The sequence below is a fragment of the Asparagus officinalis genome, chromosome 2 (genome assembly GCF_001876935.1).
Source record: "Asparagus officinalis chromosome 2, Aspof.V1, whole genome shotgun sequence".
Classification (NCBI taxonomy): Eukaryota; Viridiplantae; Streptophyta; class Magnoliopsida; order Asparagales; family Asparagaceae; genus Asparagus; species Asparagus officinalis.
In genome coordinates this window covers 63,762,811-63,782,553 of record NC_033795.1, presented here as the reverse complement: position 1 = coordinate 63,782,553, position 19,743 = coordinate 63,762,811, and the positions used below count along the sequence as shown (strand labels likewise).

Sequence of the window (19,743 nt, the reverse complement as noted above, 5' to 3'; positions counted from 1 at the left end):
AAATATTCAAATACATTGGTGAAAGTTGTTACAATGTAAAATTCAACCTTAACTCATTGGCCTTTATTATTCCTGCTTGTCATTGCTTGTCTGAGGACAGAGAATCCACTTGTTAATTGAGGGGAAAAAGTTGAATTTATGGCTGATATTAGTGAGGAGTAAAGAACCAATAAATTGTAGTAACAGGGATAACTAGTCACGATAACATCAATACATGTCACTATTTGACTTAATATTATGACATACATGATTCCTCCTGGCTCCCTCTCTATATTTTATCAAAATAAGAAGTATATCAATTTTAATTCAGAACACTCATCAGTTGGATCCTAAGAAAACTGATTATGTAATTTATGTAGTCATTACACTTTCTATCACTTCTCCTGACTAAATATTTATCAGTGGTAAAAATACAAAACAACTGTGCAGGAATTACTCTGAATATAAAAATAATTGCAGAAAAATGATCACCATGAGCAGGAAACAAAGATTCTGAAACATAACAAGCTGCAAGCATTTCTTAAATATTATGTAAGCATTAAGCTCTCGGTGATGATCAATATAGATGACGAGTCTTGATGTAATAAAAAAATAAAAAACATTAAGTAAGCTGGTAGTATATCAAATAATAAATTCATAACACTATGAATAAACAAATTTGAAGGTTAATTACAAGAAAATACCCAAAGTTCGCCTAAAATAACACCAAAATACACAAGCTTTAAAACACTAAAAATCAATAACCAATGTTTCCAAATCATACACTTGAAAACCCTAATGTTTCTAATTACTTACACCTTGCTAGCTACCATTAGTTGACCATTAGAATAATCCAGGAATATCCATTTTTCATTGCCACATGTTAATCCCATGCCTTCTTTACTCTTAAAGTTGTTTTAATTTACAACCAGTACCCTTAAGTTATAATAAGCTTATTTCCAACACAAATTTGACCTAATATCAATGTTTCTCCACAATTTGATTGCAGCTCAAATCTCCAGTTCGAAATCAAAATTTATCCTAGGGCACAATCAATTTGGGAAATTTGGAGGAACTGTAAGGAAAAGGGGGATCACTCTTGGCAGGGTTTATTACATGGATAGGTGAATTAAATGGAGGGAGCTTTAATATAATTTAATTTAATGCTTGTAAAAACAGCATGTGGGTTTTCTAACGGTAGATACTTTTATATATATATATATATATATATATATATATGGAAAAAATGTTCCTAATGTGTCTTCCTAAGGTGACACCTTAGATTCAGTCTAATGAAGCATCTTCATAACTACATTATTTGCAATCAATTTACTTGATTCACTCCATTCATTATGATGTAATTATCTCAAAATATCTGTAAAACAAAAAATGTGATGTCTCAATACTTCTAACACATATTTTTCATTGTCTTATCATTAGTTGTATTGTAGTAAAACCGTTAAGTTTATAATCACTTGATGCATAAGTAATCGGCTAACTATAACCCAACATGCCTAATTTTTCAAGCAATAAAAACAAAAATCATGATGTTTCAATACTTCTAACACATATTTTTCATGTCACTTTAGTTGATTGTCATAAAACGTTAATTTTACAATCATTTGATACATGAGTAACTAATTAATTATAACCCAACATGCTTAATTTTTTGTGTATATACAATCAAAAACATATAGATTGAAAGGAACTGAATCAAGTAAATTGATTGCAAATAATATAGTTTTGAAGGCGCTTCCTTAGAATGAAGCTAAGGTGTCATCTTAGAAACACTTTTTCCATATATATATATAATTTATTTTTTGTATGTGCGCGTGCACGCATAATATGACATCCATTATGTTGTTCCTTTAAAACCATACATCCATCAAGTAAACATGTAAAAGCAAGCAAGATAAGGTTAGGGAAAAAAAGATTAATAGAAATATTTTTGAAGAAACAACAAAAAAAACCTCCAAAATGTGAATAATAATTTAAAAGCTCTGATGGATGTCTCATGCATAAAACTAATCAACCTCCCTGCAACAAAATGTGCCAAGACTAAAACCTTAAGACCTTGATATTTTATTTTAACAATATCACAACCAACTTAAAATCCAGGAGTTTGATTTCAGTAGCTCTAAAAAAAATCTCTGGCTTGCTTAATTCACAAGCAAAATGAATCCAAAAGTGATCAAGCTAGATAAGAAAAAGTTAGGCAGGGTGAAAGATCCTCCCATATCCAACAAATATGACCGTGTTGAATCTATAAAACAAGATCCAATTGCATTTCTAGTTCCAAAGAGCAACATCTGCCGATTTCTAGCTAGCATCATCTATTGTTGAAACAAGAATAGAATTTGATCGCATGTCAGCCCCACTCCATTCCTTAATCAAGGATAGTTGCATTTTTTCAATAAATTTATTGTTCAGATAATTTCCTAGAGAAAGATAAATGAAGTACTTAATTGTAAAACCCCGTGATTTTTTAAAATACTATAATAAATAGTAATAAATTAGTTATATTATGATAAATATCATTTATTGATGAATGAGTATGTTAGTAATTGATTTGAGATCAATTAAGTGTATATATGAGAGTATACAAGTGTTAAACATGCACAAAACAAGTGAAAACATGCACGCAAGTAAAAACCTGTAGGCTGGAAAATGCCTCGGGTCGATCGACTGATGCTTGCTAATCAGTCGACCGATAGGAGTTTATCAGTCGACTAATGGCAAGCCATCAGTCGACCAACGGGTGCTTAAGGCAGTTTCCCAGTTTGATTTGGTTTCGGTTCTTTTGGTCTTGTTTCGGGTTTGCCTCCATATATATATGTATATTTCACGAAAATCTCTCTTTTCCATGATATTTCTAAACCCTAGCAGCCACCCTCTCCCCTCATCAAACCCTAGAATTAAATTTATGAGATTTTCAAGAGCTTTGTGAAGTAAATACCAAGAAGATGGTGAGATCGTCGGCGTTTGGCGAAGGAGAACCTGTTTTCTTGCATTCTTGGGGATTTCTGCATGTGTTGAGGCGAGTCTCATCTCCTCCAAACCCATCCTCTGTTGTTAAATGCTTTTACTTGGTTTGGTCGGATTTATAAACATAGTTTATGTATAAAAATCACTTCTTTTTCAACCGTATGATATAAATATCTAATCTTTTTAATTTAAAAAGATATAGAACGGATTTCAGATGTGGATTTAAAGTTTTGAATATGATTTAACATGAGTTTTGATTGAAGTTAGTTGTTTTCATGATAATCTTACACATATGACACTTATGAACATGTTAGGGTTTTAGTTTAAATTATCAAATTTGTAATTTTAATTTCATGCGATAGAAATTAACCATAAATATGTTTATTTAAGTTTAACACGAGTTTTACTGAAAAAGTTTGATTTTTTGACGAATTTAGTTGAATATCTAGTTGTCTCCAGAAATAAAAATCTATTTTTTGTGTCAATCGGTCGACCGATCAAGGGTGATCAGTTGACCGATAGGCCACCCGACTGTGGGAACTTTCTCTGGTCGGTCAACCGAACTAAGAGCATCGGTCGACCGATCCCTGTCTATTTGTGTGCATGTTTTGCACGATATGTCGGTCAACTGAGAGGGTGTTTTGGTCGACCGAAAGAGGTGGTTTTGCACGTGTTGATTCTTCATATGCGTTTAATCGTGAATACGAAGTAGGAGTCGCACGTCGAGATACATGTGTTGTATACAAGGGTACACGTAATAAAGTTTGAGCACGCACGAGAATTTGGAGGTGCATAACTCTATATTTTGATTTGTCATGTTAGAAAATGACGCATATTGCAATTCATAATAGTGTGGATGCTTAAGTAGGTTAGTTGGTATATCGCAATGAGACCGCGGTAGACTACACTCGGGTGGTTAGTTAGTATATTACAATGAGACCGCAGTAGACTACACCGTTGTGCATCATTGTCTTCCGGAATAGGTTGATATGCCTATTTCCGCAGGACGATTGAGTAAGGTGGTGATGCCACATGATATTGTGAGCGTCTTACAAAAGCATCGTTGTTTCAGATAGAGTATTGCTTAGATTGCATTCATGCTCCCATGTTAGTTACCCGAGAATAGGGTATAAGATTGAGGTTGTCATTCATGACATATTTTATGTGAGCTTCCTTGATCGGAATATTATATTTGTGATTGTCCCATCTACCCGAGAGTAGTGTGATTAACATAACTTATATTGATTGAGGTTTAGAGTTTGTATTTCTCTTATTTATTGTTTCATGCATAGTATTTGGAGTTGATATTTAGCGATTCACAATTTGAGATACGAGGTATATACATGAGGGTTTCCTTGTTTGGATTATTTCGCTCGACGTACCCATTCTCGTGTTGTGGAGTTCTAAATATCAATATCCGCTTAGTTCAGGATAGATGATTTTTATATCTATATGTACTAACCTGTATTTTGATATATACTCCTAATCCCCTCCCCCTGAGGACGGTGCAGATGATCTCGCTAGCGTTTTGACACTCGTTGTTTCCTCTCTTTTCAGGCAGCGAGTCAGGTGCACGGAGAGTCGCAAGTTGATGGAGTTTCGGATTAGCTCCCATCATTATTTATTTTTAGTAGTTATTTAGAGCTCCACAATAGTTATGATTACTTTCGGATATTTAGAGTTATATTTCATTTTGTAAAGGCTGAGTGCCTTAGTACTATTTTATTTAACTCTATGTATTGAGATACTTCACATTGGTTTTAGTTTGTCAGTTGTATTTCATATTATTCAGTTAGAACATGATTATATTTTTCATTGAATTCCCTCATTTCCTTTATCATGTCCATGTTACTGACATCTTTACCTAATCTGCTTTGTACCTACACTTGTTTATTGTTGATTTCACTAGAGAGATATTATTATGATGGTGAAACATGTTTTTGCACAGTGTGAGTGCATGGTAGGTTTGACATCATTGGGTTCACCTTAGACTGCAGCCTTGTGTAAAATCAGGGGCATCACATTAACTGATCCAACTAGTATTAAAATAAAAAATTATATTTTTCTTTATTTCTTTTCTTATAATGATATGTAATAAACATTCCCGCTCAATGGAGTTGAGCCTGAACATGGGAAAGTCAATTTGTGTGTGTCTGATGTTAGCTAATTGAATTGGACAAGAGTATTCTCTTGAAGTGGCTGGATATATCCACTATGCAATTGGTTTTGAAAGTTAATCAAGGCTGGTTGCAATATCTCAATCAATTTATTGTTCAGATGTATGTCTAAAGAATGACACATGACGTTTCTGACTGATATAGCCAGGCCTGAAATTAGATATTATTTTTTTATTTATTTTCATATATAATAAACATTGCACTCAAAATGGTGTTGGGCCTAAACATGGGGAAATCAGTGTGTTTAGATCTTGTATTTGCACTAAGTATTCTCTTGGAATTGGCTGCACTTATAAGTTAGCCAACCCGTTTTGAAAGTTAAAGCCCCTTAAGGCTGAACATGTAATTTTCTTTTTATCATGAAGTAAACGTTAGGAACCAATCAAGAGAAAAAATAGTATTATTTCATCAAATACTGTCTATTGCGATAAGAGTTCATTAGAAATGGGTCTTCTTGATCACAAGAAGTCTCCTGGGATAAGTCAGAAACAACAAGAAGTTTGTCATTGTTCTAGGTTTTGACTAAATGTGTACTTGGTACAATTTTCAACAGGACAATCAGAGATTAGGCCATAATAACATTCAGAGAACATCAAAGCTGCTTGAACCGTTTTAGTGCAACTTTGTAACCGTTTTGACACCTAGTGAGCAAGAACAAATAATTTATGGATTTCAGATTTAGTCAATTAGGATGCTTTAACTAGGCTACAACATTAGTCACATAAACACCAAAAATGCATGTTGGAAGAGATCTCATTTTAAGCCTTGTGCAGCAAGAGAGCATACATCTGTGTATGTGTGCATGTGTGTGAGAGAGAGATAGAAGGTAAATACTCGTTAGAAAAATATTCAAATACATTGGTGAAAGTTGTTACAATGTAAAATTCAACCTTAACTCATTGGCCTTTATTATTCCTGCTTGTCATTGCTTGTCTGAGGACAGAGAATCCACTTGTTAATTGAGGGGAAAAAGTTGAATTTATGGCTGATATTAGTGAGGAGTAAAGAACCAATAAATTGTAGTAACAGGGATAACTAGTCACGATAACATCAATACATGTCACTATTTGACTTAATATTATGACATACATGATTCCTCCTGGCTCCCTCTCTATATTTTATCAAAATAAGAAGTATATCAATTTTAATTCAGAACACTCATCAGTTGGATCCTAAGAAAACTGATTATGTAATTTATGTAGTCATTACACTTTCTATCACTTCTCCTGACTAAATATTTATCAGTGGTAAAAATACAAAACAACTGTGCAGGAATTACTCTGAATATAAAAATAATTGCAGAAAAATGATCACCATGAGCAGGAAACAAAGATTCTGAAACATAACAAGCTGCAAGCATTTCTTAAATATTATGTAAGCATTAAGCTCTCGGTGATGATCAATATAGATGACGAGTCTTGATGTAATAAAAAAATAAAAAACATTAAGTAAGCTGGTAGTATATCAAATAATAAATTCATAACACTATGAATAAACAAATTTGAAGGTTAATTACAAGAAAATACCCAAAGTTCGCCTAAAATAACACCAAAATACACAAGCTTTAAAACACTAAAAATCAATAACCAATGTTTCCAAATCATACACTTGAAAACCCTAATGTTTCTAATTACTTACACCTTGCTAGCTACCATTAGTTGACCATTAGAATAATCCAGGAATATCCATTTTTCATTGCCACATGTTAATCCCATGCCTTCTTTACTCTTAAAGTTGTTTTAATTTACAACCAGTACCCTTAAGTTATAATAAGCTTATTTCCAACACAAATTTGACCTAATATCAATGTTTCTCCACAATTTGATTGCAGCTCAAATCTCCAGTTCGAAATCAAAATTTATCCTAGGGCACAATCAATTTGGGAAATTTGGAGGAACTGTAAGGAAAAGGGGGATCACTCTTGGCAGGGTTTATTACATGGATAGGTGAATTAAATGGAGGGAGCTTTAATATAATTTAATTTAATGCTTGTAAAAACAGCATGTGGGTTTTCTAACGGTAGATACTTTAGGTATTTATCTGTAGGGTTTTAAAGCTTTAGGTACTTTGTTATAATTTTAGACAACTTTGTGTATTTTCGTGTAACTAACCCCAATTTTAATGTACACTTTACCACTGGGCAATAATTGAGAGCACATAAATAGAAAATACTTAAACTCAAAGCTATACCAAGAACAGGGCATATGGAAAAAGAAAAAGAAAAAACCAAATAGAAGATTTGAATAGTACCAACTATGTCTGTGCTTGACACCCCTTCCGTTCTCTTGATCTGCTTATAGCGACCTGCCTTCTTGGCAAGAGCATATGCATCAGTGCCATCCGGAAGTAGGCACGGGTCGTCCCCATGGATTATGTAATCTATATCATACTCATTAAATAACTTGTACATGAAGTCTTTAGTGATAGCATATGGTGCATCTGGAATGACATCATCTACCCACTTTACAGCTCCTACCATTATCATCCTGCATGAAACAAACAACATACAGAAAGAGGCTTATCATTCGTCTCGAATAAGTTTCATAGTGTAACTTTTTAAAATAAATAAGTGAATAATAATCAGGCCTTTTGCCATTCTTCTATCAGTAACCATATACAGCATTTCCAGTTGAAGATATCCTTTGAATGCATAAATAGGTAGCATCACCCACAGTACTAGTAACAGAATTCAATTCTATTATTTTCCCTAGTTGTTCAGGATATAATAATTGTACAAAGTAGACATGAACACTGTTCGCGGGAAAAATCGTGTCTTTCTTCATTGATTCCATTCACTCTTAAATAACAACTTTTTGAGTTACAAAGATCCGGTCTTTTTATAAGATCCGGTTACAACGAGATCAAAAAAGGAAATAAAAATTACAACTTTTCTCTTTTGTCGAACAAATCGTGAGCTCCTGTTTTGCAGTCGCTCGCTTTGTGGGTTCTTTGCCTGCGCCGGGGTTTATCCGTGGACCAACGCGAGATCTAGATCCGGTCGGATCTACGCAGTACTACGGGTATTATTTCACGAAGGAAATAATAGCCGGGGGGGATTGGTTCACCAAGGAAACAATCGCCCAAATCTCGGGATCAAAGACCAAGCTTTGATCCGGAGTACGCCTGCGTAGATCTGAGATTCGGTCCTCTCGAACTCTTGCCTTATTTGGCGTTGACGATCGCCGAGCACCAGATCTGGATGAGCAAGTCCTCAAAGTCCTAAAGCTTCAATCTTTTTTAGATCTGAGTCTTGAATCCAGCAGGGCTTCGCCTCCAAAAAATCCAACCTTTCAAAATGAACAACCCTTGGCCTATTTATAGGCTCTCTTTACTGTGGCCTTGGCACAAGGTGGCGCGGTGAGTGTACGGGCGCACTTGGAGGTGGCGCGAGCGTGGCGGGCCACTGGAGGTAGGCCGGGTGAGCCACGGCTGGCCACTTGGAGGTGGCCGGCGAGCGTGCGGGCCATCTGGGCGTGGCCGGTGAGCACGGCTGGCCTTGGAGGGCCGGCGAGCGTGCGGGCCACTTGGAGGTGGCGGTGAGCACGCTGGCCAATATTGGAGGCTAGGGAGAGATGAGACGCGTGCGGGGCGCAACTTGGAGGTGGCCGGTGAGCACGCGGGCCACTTGGTTCGCCGATTTAGCTTCGGTGTTGTGGACTAATGATCGTGTCTGCATACATCGTCCGATGATCGGTTTGTCGAATCGGCATCGTCGAGCTGCGTTAAAGGGCCTACAGGCAGTTTTATATGCCTACAGATACCCCCTCCAAAGTATTTCAGTCTCGTTCTTTTATAGAAGAGTCTGGAATACTTTGGATATGATTGTCCTGTCCTTCAATCGGTAACGACGGGATATTTGGAATGGCTTCTATTCTTGATTCCTTCAGTCCTCCAGGCTATTCGATGCTTTGTCGAATATCTGTAAGGGTTCCGGTGCTGCATTTATTGTCTGACCGTCTGTCGGAATTTTGAACTTGAAGTCGATTCTTGATTTCCTGACTTTTCAACTCGAGTTCGCTGTTTCAACACAGAACTGACCATCGATTGTCGGTGTTGAATCTTCGTTTACAACGCGTTGTCCGGCTTTTGAGCTTCCTTGTGACGCGTTGTCCGGCGTCCGACACAGTTTATACTCGTACCTTTTCTGGAGTATACACAGTTTAAGCTCTTAAGGAATTGGAGCGTGGCAGATACCTGAGTCACGAGACCAATCCATAAAATTGATGCGTCAATGACTCGTATTTATAGAATTTTTGGCAAATTCTCAGCCATCAACGGGTTTGATGAGCCTTTACCGACTACCGTTTGAGTCGGGCTAGCATGCGGATTATCTAAATCCGTTCCGTATGTAACGTTGCGCTAAAGGAATGAACTCCCTTAGACTTTGTGCTACGACTTCGAATACGTAGACTTCGCCATTGTTACGGGAATAGGCTACCCGGCAACGTGTATTAGACGCTGACTTATCCCTACTTAGACTTCGGGATAAAATACCCCAGAATCAAACTCTGGTGTCTTTTTCTACGGAAAAAGACTAAACCGGCTACGCGTGTTAGGCGTCGACATATCCCTGCTTAGAATTTAGGATGAAATTCCCCATGCGTGTAAGGCATGGATTTTGGCGTTATTAATAACAACCTGCCACAATGTTGAATATGTGAACGGGTGTTCTTTTTAACGGTTAAGAACTAACCGGCAGCGCGGGTTAAGCACAGACTTATCCCTGCTTAGATTTTAGGACAGAATACCCCAGAATCGAACTCTGGTGTCTTTTTCTACGGAGAAAGACTAAACCCTCAATGGAGTTTGAGCCTGAACATGGGAAAGTCAATTTTGTGTGGTGTGCTGATGTTACTAATTGAATTGGACAAGAGTATTCTGCTCTTGAAGTAGCTGATATATCCACTATCGCGATATTGGTATTTGAAGTAACTCAGGCTGGTTGCAAATATTCTCAAATCAAGTGTTAATTGTTCAGCATGTATGTCTAAAGAACACATGGACGATTTCTGCACTGAATATAGCCAGGCCTGAAAATTAGATATTATTTTTTATTATTCTCATATATAATAAACATTGCACTCAAAATGTGTTGGGCCTAAACATGGGGCAATCAGTTGTTTAGATTTGTATTTGCACAAGATTCTCTTTGGAATGGCTGCACTTATAAGTTAGCCAACCGTTTTGAAGTTAAAGCCCGTTAAGGCCGAACATGTAATTTTCTTTTATCATGAAGTAACGTTAGGAACCAATCAAGAGAAAAAAGAGTATTATTCAGCAAATACTGTTCTATTGGATAAGAAGTTCATTAGAAAGGGGTCTCTTGATCACAAAGAAGTCTCTGGGATAAAGTTCAGAAAACAACAAGAAGTTTGCATCTGTTACTAGGTTTTGACTACAATTGTGTACTTGCTGTACAATTTCAACAGACAATCAGAGAGTTAGCCATAATAAACATCAGGAACATACAAAGCTGCTTGAACGTTTTAGAGGAACTTTTGCTAACCGTTTGCACCTAGGAGCAAGAACAAATAATTTATGACTTCAATTTAGTGCAATATAGGAATGCTTTAACTAGGCTACAACATAGCTCACATAAACACCAAAAATGCCATGTCTGGAAGAGATTCATTTTAAGCCTTCTGTGCAGCAGAGAGCATACATCTTGTTGTGTATGTTGTGCATGTGTGTGAGAGAGAAGAAGGTAATATACTGTTTAGAAAAATATTCGAATACATTGGTGAAAGTTGTTACAATGTAAAATTCAACCTAACTGCATTGGCCATTATATTCCTGATTGTCATTGCTTGTCTGGAACAGAGATCCATTTGTTAATTGAGGGGGAAAAGTTGAATTTACTGGGCTGATATTAGTGAGGAGTAAAGAACAATAAATTGTAGTAAACAGATAAACTAGTCCGGATACATCAATACATGTCACTATATGATTAATATTTATGACATACATGATTCCTCCTGGTCCCTCTCTATATTTTATCAAGAAATAGAGTATATCAATTTAATTCAGAACACTCATCAGTTGGATCCTAAGAAAACTTGATTATGTAATTTATGTAGTCATTCACTTTCTATCACTTCTCCTGACTAAATATTTATCAGTGGTAAAAAACAAAACACTGTGCAGGATTACTCTGAATATAAAAATAATTGCAGAAAAATGATCACCATGATCAGGAAACAAAGATTTCTGAAACAGTTAAACAAGCTGCAGATTTCTTAAATATTTATTAAGCATTAAGCTCTCGGATGACGAATATAGATGACGAGTCTTGATGTAATAAGAAAATAAAAAAACATTAAGTAAGCTGGTAGTATATCAAATAGATAAATCATAACACTATGAATAAACAAATTTGAAGGTTTACCAAGAAATAACCCAAATTCGCCGGAAAAGTAACACCAAAATACACAAGCTTTAAAACACTAAAAATCAATAACCAATGTTTCAATCAACATTAAAAACCCTAATGTTTCTAATTACTTACAACCTGCTAGCACATTGTGACATTAGAATATCAGAATATCCATTTTTCATTGCACATGTTAATCCCATGCCTTTTTTCCTTCTCCTTTTTGCTATCTTAAAGTTTGCTTTTAATTTACAACCAGTACCTTTAAGTTTAAGTAAGCTTATTTCCAACAGCAAATTTGACCTAATATCAATGTTTTCTCCACAATTTGATTGCCAGCTTCAAAATCTCCAGTTTCGAAATCAAAATTATTCCTAGGCACAATTCAATTTGGGAAATTTGGAGAACTGTAAGGAAAAGGGGATCACTCTGTTGGCAGGGTTTATGACATGGATAGTTGAATATAAATGAGGCAGCTTTCAATATAATTTAATTAAGCTTGTAAAAACAGCATGTGGGTTGTCTAACGGGAGATACTTTAGTATTTAATCTTAGGGTCTTTTAAAGCTTTAGGTACTTTGTTATATTTAGACAAAACTTGTGTATTTTCGTGTAACTAACCCCAGATTTTAATGTACACTTTACCACTGGGCAATAATTGAAGAGCAACATAAAATAGAAAATACTTAAAATCAAACGCTATACAAGAACAGGGCATATGAAAAAAGAAAAAAGAAAAACCAAATAGCAAGACTTTGAATAGTACCAGACTTGTTGTGCTTGACACCCCGTTCCGTTTCTCCCCCCCTGATCTGCTTATAGCGACCTGCCTTCTTGCAAAGAGCTATGCATCGAGTGCCATCCGGAAGTAGGGCACGGGTCGTCCCCATGGATTTCATGTAATCTTATATCATACTCATTAAATAACTTGTACAATGAAGTCTTAGTGATGCATATGGTGCCATCTTGGCAATGACAGTTCATCTACCCACTTTACAGCTCCTACCATTTATCATCCTGCATGAAACAAACAACATACAGAAAGAGCTTATCATTCGTCTTACGAAATAAGTTTCTAGTGTAACTTTTAAAAAAATACGTGAATAATAATCAGCTTTTGCATTCTTCATCATAACCATATACAGATTTGCGTTGAAGAATATCCTTTGATGCATAAATAGGTAGCTATCCCCACATAGTAACAGAATTCAATTCCTATTATTTTCCCAGTTGTTCAGGACTATAATAATTGTACAAAGTAGACAGAACACTGTTTCGCGGGAAAAATGTGTCTTTCTTCATTGATTCCATTCACGTCTGAAATAACAACTTTTTTGAGTGGACAAAGATCCGGTCTTTTTATAAGATCCGGTTACAACGAGCATCAAAAAAGGAAATAAAATTACAACTTTTCTCGTTTGTCGACACACATCGTGAGCTCCTGTTTGCGAGTCGCTCGCTTTGTGGCTTCTTGCTGCGCCGGGGTTTATCCGGGGACCAACGCGAGATCTAGATCCGGTCGGATCGACGCCATATCGGTATTATTTCACGAAGGAAATAATAGCGGGGGGGATTGCCGTTCACCAAGGAAACAATCGCCGCAAAAAAAAATTCTCGGGATCAAAGACAAGCTTTGATCACGGAGTTACGCCTGCGTGAGATCTGAGATTCGCCGGTCCTCTCGAACTCTTGCCTATTTGGCGTTGACGATCGCGAGCACCAGATCTGGATGGCAAGTTCCTCAAAGGTCCTAAGCGGTCAATCTTTTTTAGACTGAGTCTTGAATCCAGCAGAGATTTCGCCTCAAAAATTCCAACCTCTCAAATGAACAAAGGGGGGCCATATTTATAGGAAACCTCACTGTGCCTTGGGCACAAGGTCGTCGGTGAGTGACGCGGCCACTGGAGGTGGCCGGCGAGCGTGCGGGCCACTGGAGGTAGGCGGGGAGCCACGCTGGCCCACTTGGAGGTGCCGGCGAGCCGTGCGGGCCACTTGAGGGTGGCGGTGAGCACGCGGGGCCTTGGAGGTGTCCGGCGAGCCGTGCGGGCCACTTGGAGGTGGCCGGTGAGCACGCTGGCACTTTGAGGTGGTCCGGTGAGTGCGGCCATTGAGGTGGCGGTGAGCCACGCGTGGCCACTTGGGTTCGGCCGATTAGCTTCGGGTTGGACTAATGATCTGGTCTGCATACAATGTCGATGATCGGTTTGTCGAATCGGCAATCGTCGAAGCTGCGTAAGGGCCTACAGGCAGTTTTATATGGCCTACAGAGATACCCCCTCCAGTATTTCAGCCTCGTTTTGATAGAAGAGTCTGAAATACTTTGGATATGATTGTCCTGTCCTCATCCGGTGAACGCGGGGATATTTGGAATGGCTTCTATTCTTGTTCCTTCAAAAAATCCTCCAGGCTATTCGATCTTTGCGATATCTGCTAAGCGTTCCGGCTGCCTGCATTATTGTCTGACCGTCTGTCCGGAATTTGAAACTGAAGTCGATTCTTGACTTCCTGACTTGTCAACTCGAGTTCGCTGTATTCAACACAGAACTGACACGATTGTCGGTGTTGAATCTTCGTTAACAACGCCGTTGTCCGGCTTTGGCTTCCTTGCTGACGCGTTGTCCGGGTCGACACAGTTTATCTCGTACCTTTCTGGATTACACAGTTTAAGCTCTTAAGGATTGGAGCGTGGCAGATACCTGAGTCACGAGACCAATTCATAAATTGATCATCAATGACTGTATTTATAGAATTTTTGGCAAATTCCCTCAGCCATCAACGGTTTGATAAGCCTTTCGACTACCGTTTGAGTCGGGTTAGCATGCGGTTTTTAAGTCCGTTCCGCAAGGTTGACGTTAAGCCTAAAAGGTTAACCCTTTAGTGCTACGATATTGCAATACGCAGACTTCGTCTTTCTCCTGTGAAAGGACTAAACAGCAACTTGTATAGACGTTGACTTAGATTTTTGGCAAATCCTCGCCTTCAACGGATTTGACGTGTCTTACCGATAATCCGTTGGAATCGGGCTTACATGCGGATTGTTTAGTCCGTTCCGCAGTTGACGTTGTGCTAAGAATGAACTCCCTTAGTTTTGTGCTATGACTGTTGAATACATAGCTTTACCATTTGTTAGGAATAGGTTACCCGCGACGCGTGTTAGGCGTTGACTTTAGGGCATTTTGGCTAACCCCAGCCTTACGTGATTTGATTACGCCTTTACCGACTACCGTTGAGTCGGGCTAGCATGCGGATTATCCTAAATCCGTTCCCTATGCTACACGTTGCGCTAAAGGAATGAACTCCCTTAGACTTTGTGCTACGACTTCGAATACGTAGACTTCGCCATTGTACGGAATAGGCTACCCGGCACGTGTATTAGCGCGCTTATCCCTATTAGGACTTCGGAATTAAATACCCCAGAATCAAACTCTGGTGTCTTTGTCTACGAAAAAAGACTAAACCGCTACGCGTTGTTAGGCGTCGACATATTTCCCTGCTTTAGAATTTAGGTTAAATTCCCCATGGTTAAGGCATGGATTTTGGCGTTATTAATAACACCTGCCCACAATGTTGAATATGTGAACGGTTTCTTTTTAACGGTTAAGACTTAATCGCCAGCGCGGGTTAAGCGCAGACTTATTCCTTGCTTAGTTTCAGGATAAGAATACCCAGATCGAACTCTGGCTGTCTTTTTTCTACGAAAAAGACTAACCGGCCAGCGCGTGTTAGGCGCCGATTTACCCTGCTTAGGATTCGTAAACTTCCTGCGACCTGTGAGGCACAGATTGTTGGGAGTTGAAAAAGGTGCGCTGTACTGTCTCTTGGGGCAAAGACGAACCCGAAATGGGAGAGAAGAATTTTATATCTATCTCCCGACACTGAAGAAAGAAGAATTTTAATTCTATCTTCAGCTAGAAAGGAGACTCGAGGTGGGATCTCCACCCCAGAATCTGAAAGGTGAAACTAAGAGTGGGATCTCAACTGCGAGAATCGAAAGATTCAGATAACCTAACTTCGAAAGTTTGATTACTGAACTAAAGATGAATTCTCGTTAACGAGAGTGAATTGTGGTTGTGTCCTAACTGTCGGAAGGTGTTGACCAAGCATAGTTTGAAATGATCCTAACTGTAGGGAAGGTTGATCATCGATTTGAAAGTGACCGTCTCGTTCATTGGAGGAATCGAGAGCGGGATTTGATTGTCGTCCAACTGATAGCGAAGTTTAACGATGGGGTTTAAGACGATCCTAACTGTAGAAGGTTTGTTCGCTCGTTGTGGACCTCTCGTTCATTGGGCGGAATCGAGAGGGGTCTTTGGTTTGGTCCTAACTGTAGAAAGGTTGACCAATTGCTAATATTATGTCCAGACTCTAGCAATGAGATGGTGAGAATTTGAATGGGAGTTTCTTATTGCATTACCTTGCTGTGGTGACCGGGTTATCCCTAAGAATACACTATATGGATTTCTTTTGGGAACTTCCCGTTACATGAATCATCCACCCCCAGCTTCCTTTGCGAAACCGGGTCTGGTATTGTACTCAGTTGGGTGTTCGGGTTATCTTTAAGGATATATGATTCTCTAAGAACTTCCCGTTACATAAATCGTCCACCCCCAGCTTCCTCTGCTGAACTGGTTCGGACATTATTCTCAGCTATTTGACCGGGTTATCCTTAAGAATATTAACGTAATATTCTCCAGGAACTTCTCGTTAAAAGTGGGAAACAGTTTAGACTCATATACCTATTGGAGTATGCAGGGAGCAGTTTAACCTCTTGCACCTGTTGGAGGATTGAGAAGTAGTTTATACTCTTATACTCGTCGGAAAACAGTTTATACTCGTATACTCTTTGGAGTTTTGAGAAGCAGTTTATACTCTTATACTTGTCGGAGTATAGAAATGAGCAGTTTAACCTCATGCACCTATTGGAGGATTGAGAAACAGTTTATACTCGTATACTCTTTGGAGTCATGTTTCGACTTAATTGAGCGATATAACGCCGGCTTCAACCAATGTCTGAATGCTATTCTTGAGAGCAAAGCAATCCTTGGTGGGATGAAGGACCCTCCTGTGGTACGCACAGTACTTTGGGTCCGTCGTGTTGTCAGCTTCCTCCTGATTTGTGATAGGTGGTAGCTTGATCTTGTTATTTCCAAGGAGGGATTCGAAGATGGCTGGAACGCCTTCGTCCTTGAAAGAGTACTCTTTTTGGAGTCTCGGACCCGAAGTCTTTTGTTGCCTTCGGGATTGTTGTTGGGACATTTGATTAGTGTCAACAGCTGTTGCAGGTGATTTGCCTTTACCACGAGAGGCAACGTTCGAGTTCGGAGAATTAGCCGTCGGTCGGTTCCTTCGGCCTTCTTCCTTCGGAGGAAGCGTTCGGCTTGTTCACCGCGCACCTTCAAGTCTTTCCAAGTGTCAGACGGTGCTGTTCCCATCGCTTCGAGGATGTCCAATAAAAGATTATTGTGACAAGTCTCGAGAATAAAGTCTTCACTAACCGGATCCCTGCAATTCATTGCTTTGTTTCGGAATCTCTTTACGAAGTTTTTAACTGTTTCACCATTTTTCTGCTTCTCATCAAATAGTGTGCCAATTGAAATCTCGGTGTCGTCATCGAAGAAGTTAGCGAGGAACTTAGTCTCCATGTCGTCCCAGTTGTTCACGCTTCCTGGCTTGAGGCGACAATACCAATCGAAGGCGGCTCCGCAAAGAGTGCCAACGAAGGACCGTACCATCAGAGGCTCATTACTAGAGATAACACCCAGGTGCGATTTGAAGTAAATCAAATGTTGAGTGGGTGAACCCTTCCCATCAAACGGCGTGAAGTTAATCAGACTGAACTTCGCCGGATAGGGGATCGATTCCCATTCTCGTGGGTATGGACAAGGAATGCCCGTCTTTTTGGTCTCTTGAGCGGAAATCAACGTATTGATTTTGCTCTCGAGGTTTTTAATTTTCAGGTTTTCACCTGTGTCTTCGCTAGCATTCTCGTTACCACCCCTGCGTTGACGAGAGGATTATTGGCATTATGAGCTTCATTTGTATCCTCATCTTCCTGATGAACTTGGTTACGACGACTTGGTTCGCCTTGCTGGTTCGTCAGTGCTTGGATCTGTTGGTCATGTATCTCTCTCATGTTCTGCATGACCATCTGCATTTCGAACCTGAAGCTCTCATGTTGCTTAGCCAAGACGTCTTCCAGCATTTTGACCACTTGTTCCGCGCTTATCATGAATGACTCGCGGGGTTGTCCCTCGCTGGATACTGTATTGTCTGATGCGACAGCAGAGCAGGAATCCGATTCTTCATCTTCTGACGGTAATCTTGTCCGAACCCTACCATAAGTTCCTCGTATGATGGCTCTGGACTGCAGACGGGTCATCCGCCAGGGTACTTCCGGAATCGACTCGGGATTATCCTGTGTCGACGTCCTTTTGCTGGTCATATTGGCGGTGACCTTCGGAAATTCTCCATCTTTAACCACCGTTCTTCTTTGCCGGAAACGCCTATGCCTTGGTTTTGGCGTTTCGGTACTAAGCCTTTCGAACACTGAAATTCTCTCGGGGACTGCCTTGATACAGTTGCACTCAGACAGTACCGTCCGAATGAGCTTTAAACAAGGGCACTGAGTTTCTAGCCTTCGAGGACTTCTCTTTCTGGCTTTGCTCGTACCCCCAGCACGATAGTACAGCTCTTCCGTTTGAAAATCGGAGCAACCTATCGTGTGTTGGCACGATTTCTCAGGTATAACGCAATCATCATCAGACGATAACGTTTCCTTCTGAGAGCGAATTACCTTTTTCGGACTTTCGAGAGTCACACGCCTCGAAACGCGCCTTTGTGGGCGTGAATTCTCAACGGGCTCCTGAACTTCGATGCGCAAAGTAGTGCGCTTGGGTGCCGCCTCCAAACTTTGCTGGTTGATGGCGGCTTCTTGGCCACCTCTTTCTGCAACTTTCTACGGGCTTCTTGGACTTGAGCCCGTGCCTGCGCTGATATTGCGCGGCGCTTGTGAATGCGCTCCTCAAGTGTCGAACAGTTCCGTTTGACACGGACCTATTCGTTCGTTGGCAGCTTGGAGGAGTCGCCATTCATCGGTCGTTGAGGCTGTTTGCCTCTCCTGTTCTTCAGATCCACGTTGTAGCGGATTCCGTCAGTTGACTCCATCGCTTTGGCGAATTCTTTGGCCAAACGTTGGCGTCGCCTTTGGCGGGCTCTCTTTGAGAGAGTCACCGCTCCTTTGATGACGGAGGAATTGGTTGGAACCAGCTTGATCTGGTTGGAGGTTGGTGGAGCCTCACCCGACGCAACTTTGGCGTCAATCGGGGTGAGATCGTCGTTGGTAGCTTCAACTTCTTCGTACCAACGCACCTTTCTACTGGAAGGGAACTTGGACTTCTTAGACTTGCGAGGGGAGGTAGATCCGGACGAGGATGAAAGGTACTCCTCGAACTTTTGTTGGTCGAACTCATACTCGACCTCCTCCTCGACCGGGATCGAGATCCGCGGCTGCGACGCAACGATCTCGGCAGCGAGATCGGTGGCTCCCACTGTGGTCGCCAGATTGTTCGCGGGAAAAATGGTTGCTTTCTTCATTAATGATTCCATTGTACACTCTTGTAATAGTCTATCGATTACAAAGATCCGGTCTTTTTATAAGATCCGGTTACAACGAAAATCAAATTGAAAAGAAATGAAAATTACAACTTTGTTTCCTTGTTTGTCGAACGAATCGCGAGCTCCTGTTTTGCGGTCGCTCGCTTTGTGGGTTCTTTGCCTGCGCCGGGGTTGTTTGCCGTGGACCACCGCGCGATCTAGATCCGGTCGGATCTACGCAGTACAACGGGTATTATTTCACCAAGGAAATAATAGCCGGGGAGGATTGTTTCACCAAGGAAACAATCGTCCAAGTCTCGGGATCTAAGACCAAGCTTAGATCCGGAGTGTAGCAACGTAGATCTGAGATCCGATCCTCTCGAACACCTGCCTTATTTGACGTTGATGATCGCCGAGCACCAGATCTGGATGAGCAAGTCCTTGATGTCCCAAAGTTGAGATCTTTTTTAGATCTGAGTCTCCAATCCTGCAGGGCTTCGCCTCCTCCAAAATCCAACCTTCTCAAATGAACAAGGGGGTGGCCTATTTATAGGCTACCCTCACTGTGCCTTGGGCACAGGGTGGCCGGCCACAAGTGGCTCGGCGGCCACCGAGCCACCTATAGGTGGCTCGGCCACC

General features: G+C 40.0%; 1 protein-coding gene across 1 annotated transcript in view; it reads right to left on the bottom strand.

Annotated features, from left to right (window-relative positions):
• LOC109831541 (ethanolamine-phosphate cytidylyltransferase-like) overlaps positions 1-19,743 on the bottom strand; it is a 55,373-nt gene that overhangs the window by 30,665 nt on the left and 4,965 nt on the right. Inside the window, exon 2 of the mRNA XM_020398879.1 lies at positions 7,392-7,627. Within this exon, the coding sequence (XP_020254468.1) occupies positions 7,392-7,626 (235 nt within the window). The 5' untranslated portion in view covers position 7,627. The remainder of the gene's footprint in view (positions 1-7,391; positions 7,628-19,743) is intronic.